This window comes from Erinaceus europaeus, chromosome 4 (genome assembly GCF_950295315.1).
Source record: "Erinaceus europaeus chromosome 4, mEriEur2.1, whole genome shotgun sequence".
Taxonomy (NCBI): Eukaryota; Metazoa; Chordata; class Mammalia; order Eulipotyphla; family Erinaceidae; genus Erinaceus; species Erinaceus europaeus.
The window spans coordinates 20,945,212-20,951,366 of NC_080165.1; the positions used below are offsets into that span (position 1 = coordinate 20,945,212).

The window sequence follows — 6,155 nt, forward strand, 5'->3', positions numbered from 1 at the left end:
CTCAAGGGAGAGGCCCTCTGGCTAAGCTGCTGATCGCTTTGTGAGCCACAAGTAGACGGGAAAGGGACACTGGAAGTAAGCCTGGCACACAGCCACGACCAGGGATGCAAGGAAAGCACAGCTATGCGCTTGCTAGCTTGCTCACTGGAGAATGCCAGCACTCACTGCTGAGTCACCAGGAGCCCCTGGCGGCCGGCAGCATGCCTCCTGGTTTTCATTCAGTGCTGAGAGACATTGAGAAAATTACAAGTGCAATCAAACCAAGGCTACTGGGCAGATGTCTTTTTAACGAACTGTCAGGAGAGCGATGGGCAGAATAAATACCTGCTTTCCAACCCAAGCCCCACTCCAGCTGTCAGACAAATGGGGCACAGTTTTAAACAAATGGTGTGTGTGTGTGTGTGTGTGTGTGTGTGTGTGTGTGTGTGTGCTTGTTTGTTTGATAATGAGGAACAAGGTGAAAAGTCTTCCTCTGTAATAAGCTAACGCCAGTGAAAAGCATGCCTTCGGTTCTAAGAAATATGACTCGGCTCAGTCATCAGCATCTTGTTCCATCAGACACAGTCACCTTGGGGTTAAAGGACAAGCTTCACATTCAGTGAAAATATGCCAGGGTTTCATAAGACAAAACCATAGGCAAATTTGTTGCTCTCCAAGGACCTGCCTCTGCCTCAGTACTTGCTGATTTTCTCCGCTTGCTCTGGGGAAGAAGTGGATGACACAGCAGCAAGCATATCAAAAGCCACATCCCAGAGCCTTTGCCGCACATACAGGAACCCTCTTCAGCGTGAAATGCAACCAAAGCAGGGCCAGGCTGCTTCTCCCCAGTGTGCTGTGTATGGCGTCTTCCCTTCTGATGGGTAAAAGAAAAAAGCTTCCATGAGAAATCGCTTTCACCTCTATGGGGGAGGCTGTGTCCAGTCCTCAGAGCCCAGAGCCACCTGTTCAGCCAGGCACACTCCCCCCAGCCTCCTGCCCCCCCCCACAACCAATGCCTTCTTTCATGGCTTGTCTGGTTTAGTGAAATCAGGAGTGAGAGCAGCATGGCTGCTCTTCCTGGATGAGAAGCACGAGCTGCTTGGCAAGCTCGCTTGTCCTTGGGTGGAATGGGAGCAGCCTGGCTCATCCATCTCCCTGGTGAGTAATGATCAAAGACCTACTACGTGGCTGCAACACAGCAGACTGGAAGATCAATGACAGACATTTAAAACAAAAAGAAACATTGCAAACAAAATCAGCTCTCTTGATGAAATCAAACCTTCTTATTGTGGTGAAATATACATGACAGAAGCCTGATCGTTTTAACACATTCTTGGTGTACAGTTCAGTGACATCAGTGCACTCGTGTTGAAAAGCCAACAGCACCATCCATCTCCAGAATGTTCTTATCTATGGAAATACAGACTCTGAGACCATGAATCACTGACTCCCTCCCTCCCCTCCTCCAGTTCCGGGGAACCTCTCTCTGCTCTCTGTCTCTCCCAACTTTTTGGCTCTAGGTGCCTCATGCAAGTGGGCTCAGAACTCACCCTTTTTCACCTGGTTCTGTTTAGCACAATGTCGTCAAGTTTCATCCCTGTGTATCAAACTTCAACTACTTTTAAGGCCGGATAACTTCCACTGCATGCATACGCACCTGAGGTGTTTGTCCAGGCTTTCCATGTCATGTGTCCATTCATCTTTGCTGGGCATGTGGGTTGTTACCACCTTTTGGATATTATGAATAATACTGCTGTGACTAGGTGCAAACGTCAGTTCAAAGTCTCTGCCTTCAGGCTACTGCACTTTCCAGGTATATTCCCTGGGGTAGATTTACCCAGTCATATAGTAGCTCTGTGTTTAATTTTTTGAAGAATTATCACACTGTTACCAACCACAGCTGCATCGTACATTCCACCATTCATTTGAAACATCACATTTGCACTCCTTAAATTGTGACAAATCATTTTTATTGGAGAGTAATTGATATATAACATTCTACTAGTTTCAGGTGTCCAAAGACTGACTCAGTACTTGTACAAGGTCTAGTTAATACCTGTTACCCAATATAGTTACAAATAGTTAAAAATAGTCTTTACAAATCTTTTCGTAATTCTCCCAGCACAGGTGATTCAGATGAGAGCCCTGAGCCACAGTATAGCTGCAGGTATCACAGGCCAGGATGAGGCTGCACTGCAGCTTCAGTTCTGCAGTTCTTGGGCTAGAGGACTGAGGTGCTTGGGGCCTGAGTGGAGGACTAAGACAAGTGGCATGCGGGAATGGGCTCAGTCCGCTCTGTCTGGTGCTGACATCAGAGGACCCTGAGGAGGAACAAGGGTTCCAGCTCAGGGGTGGGGAGGAAGCAGCAGCAATGGAAACAAATGGAGGAGACAGAGATAGGCCTGGACACCCACCTGAGAGAAGGCCAGTGTCCCAGTTTCCATGCCTAAGGAGTCTGAGGGCAGACTAGAGCTGAAAGAAGAGAAATGATGCTGGAGGTGACAGCATAATGGTTGTGTAAATAGACTTTCATACCTGAGGCTCTGAGGTCTCAGGTTCATTTCCTGGCTCCACCCTAAGCCAGAGCTGAGCACTCTTCTAGACTTTCTCTCTCTCTCTCTTTCTCTCTCTTATTAAAATAATAAATAAAATATTTTATTTTAAAAAAGGGGAGATGATTTACTCATTCAACTAACATCCTCTGAGCACTGTCTTTCTGGAAGCTGGCCTAAGGAAATAAGAATACCAAGTTCCACTAGCCTGTGAAAGTCGCCCCAGAGGACTCACCCCACATGATCGATCATTCATATGGGATTAAGCATGCACCAGCTGCATTCTAAAAACTTCACATGGACTGTCAGATAATTTGCCCCATCTTACAGTACAGAAGGTAACTACTGGGAAGTAGAGGAAGTCATACTTGCCACCCCCAAACCATCTCTAAATGTGAAGGCCTTTCCCGAATTCACTGGAATCAACACTAGCAGCAAGGTGGGTCACCACCAAGGCCTTCTCCCTCCAGTCCTCTCTGCTGTGTGCCTGGGTTCCCCCTTCCTTTTGCCCAGACTCCTGAGATGCCCACCCGCCTCTCCTGGACATCTGCAGGGACAAATCTCTCCTCCTCCAGCTGCAAAGCAGAGACCCAACACATCAGCCCACCCCAAGATGCCCCACCCCCTCCAACAGGCAGGACTGCTGGGAGCAGACATTTTCCCCCTCTTGTCACATAGAGTAATAGACTCTTGAAAAATCACAGACTCGGAAGATCACAACTGAATCTTAAAATCAGAGGCTCTCCATCAAAGGACTTTAGAGCCATCGACTCATAGAACCTCAGAGTCAGCACCCAGGAACCCCGGATGCTCCAGGGTGTCCATCACAGGAGGAGTACAGGCTGATGTCACAGGCAGCACCAGGCAGGTTGGGAGAGGAAGGCGGGGGTGGGGGTAAGCCTTGGGGTACAGAGGACAGGGCTGAGGGAAGAGGGAGCTACAAATGCTGTCATGCTAGAGCAAGCAGTTGGCGGCTGAGGTCTGGCTCTGTTACTGATGGTTTTTAATTATGTAAATCAGCCTAGGGCCTGCGCCTGGCATGGGCTTGGCATCCATCAGCTGGCAGCGGAATTAATCAATAAACAACCAGCTGGATGGAGCCTGGGTGTGAGTGCCCAGCCACACCCCTGCCCCAGAGGGTCCTCCTGAGCGGGGTGTCCAGAGCAGGTGCAGCCATGGCATTTGAGCACATACGGCAGGCAGCTGCGGCTTTGGGCACGGCATGCACACACACAGGTGCGCGCACGCACACGCCTCCCCACGCAGAGCCCAGCAAGACCCGGACACGCAGCAGCAGGAGGTAGCTTCCCCGTTCCAGCCTCACGCCTGTCTCCTATTCAGGGATGAGGTCCTTGCCCTGCAGATGACAGAACCTTGGCTGAGAGAGGGGACTCACCCAAGGCTGCATTCAGGGCTCTTTCCTTCCCCCACAACCTTACCCAAGCAGACCCAAGAGAGCAAGGGAGGAGCAGTGGCAAATGCAGGGTGACAGGGACCCCAGGGCCCCCTAAGCCACACCCCCTGAGAGCAAGGCCCTTGGTGACCTGGCAGCCATGCTGGAGGCCTCTCTGCTCTTCCAGGGAGCCTGATGGATTGCTTTCCTGCTGCAGCACTGTGCCTCCCAGGCCCATAAATCAACCTCCTCATCTGGACTGGAGACTGGTCCTTGATCACCTCCCAGCACTGAGGGCTGGGGTTCCACCATCCAGAGTGACAGGAGGGCAGTGGCAGGGAGGGTCATAAAATTAATGAGTGGGTCTCCCCTCCGAGCCCCCCCTCCGAGACTCCAGCTCTCCGCTGCTGCTGGTTCTCAGGCTGGAATCACTAAATACAGATGAGGAAATGAGCCGAGACGTGAACAGGTTCTGAGAAGCGGGGTCTGTGGCTCAGCTGACTCTGCAGCCCATGGGGATGGGCTGTCTGCACCCACTTCCCTCAGCCTCCATCAAGGGTGGGGCTCCCCAGAAGCACCCCCACCCCAAGCAGGCGGAAAGCAGCAGGCAGAAGTCCTTCCCGCATGTATGGAATTCATGTCAGCTCCTGAAGCGAGGTCCCAAAAGCCACTGAGAGCCAGAATGCCCAGCCAGAAGGCTTTGGAGCTTCTGAAAATGACTGGGATATGAAGTGCTAGTAATTAAAAACAGTGGTTAGTGACCCAAATCCCAGTCCATCTTAATAGGCTGTGTGACCCTGGGCAGGATGTGTCACATCTCTGTGCCTCAGTGTTTCTATGGTCAAGTGGAGTGAATGATAAGTCTTGAGTCATGGGTCAGGGAATGCCTCCTGTTAGAAGGTCATCAGTGGGATCAGGTGGTAGTACAGCAGGTTAAGTGCATGTGGCACAAAGCGCAAGAACTGGCGTAAGGATCCTGGTTCAAATCCCCGGCTCCCCACCTGCAGGGGGGGTCGATTTACAGTGATAAAGCAGGTCTGCAGGTGTCTATCTTTCTCTCCCCTCTCTGTCTTCCCCTCCTCTCTCCATTCTTTCTGTCCTATCTAACAATGATGACATTAATAACAACAATAATAATAACTATAACAATAAAAAACAAGGGCAACAAAAGGGAAAATAAATACATATTTTTAAATTTTTTAAAAAGAAGGTCATCAGAGTACATAGTCAGAAGTTCTGGAAATGGGCATTTGTCACCATAATTTCAGGTGGTAGAACTCAGTGTATGGGCACATAAAACCTTGGAGAAGGGGCTTAAAAAATAAAACATGAGGGTCAGGAGGTAGCACACCGTGCATGGCACAAAGCACAAGGATCAGCGTAAGGATCCCAGCTAGAGCCCCCGGCTCTCCACCTGCAGGGGGGGGGTCACTTTCACAAGCGGTGAAGCAGGTCTGCAGGTGTCTGTCTTTCTCTCCCCCTCTGTCTTTTCCTCCTCTCTCAATTTCTCTCTGTCCTATCCAACAACAATAACCACAATAACCACAACAACGATACAACAACAAGGGCAACAAAAAGGGAAAAAAATGGCCTCCAGGAGCGGTGGATTCGTGGTGCAAGCACTGAACCCCAGCAATAACCCTGGAGGCAAAAATAAATACATAAATAAACATAAAACATATATAAATAAAAAACAAAACATATGGGAGTCGGGAGGTAGCGCAGCGGGTTAAGCGCACATGGCGCAAAGCACAAGGACCTGCAGAAGGATCCCGGTTCCAGCCCCCAGCTCCCACCTGCAGGCGAGTCGCCTCACAGGTGGTAAAGCAGGTCTGCAGGTGTCCTGTCTTTCTCTCCCCCTCTCTGTCTTCCCCTCCTCTCTCTATTTCTCTCTGTCCTATCCAACAACAACGACATCAGTAACAACAATAATAAATACAACAATAAAACAAGGGCAACAAAACGGAATAAGTAAAAGAAAATTTTTAAATAAATAAATAACATATATACATATATGTATGTGTTTCTCTAGGGTACATACCTAGAAGTAGAACTTTATTAAAGTTTAATATATATTTTTATTGTTATTTCATTATTTTTTAGAGAAAGTGGAGAGGCGCCATAGCATCACTCACCAAGCCAGAAGCTTCAGATGCTGTCTGTGGTGTTCCTTTGTGGTGCCAGGGCTTGAAAAGCAGGACCTCCCACTTGGTAAGGTGCATCATCTACCA

General features: G+C 49.3%; 1 protein-coding gene across 1 annotated transcript in view; it reads right to left on the minus strand.

Moving 5' to 3' along the window:
* Positions 1-1,541: 1,541 nt before the first annotated feature.
* The window catches only part of MFNG (MFNG O-fucosylpeptide 3-beta-N-acetylglucosaminyltransferase), a 37,645-nt gene continuing 33,031 nt past the window's right edge, over positions 1,542-6,155 (minus strand). Inside the window, exon 7 of the mRNA XM_060188929.1 lies at positions 1,542-1,679. Within this exon, the coding sequence (XP_060044912.1) occupies positions 1,584-1,679 (96 nt within the window). The 3' untranslated portion in view covers positions 1,542-1,583. The remainder of the gene's footprint in view (positions 1,680-6,155) is intronic.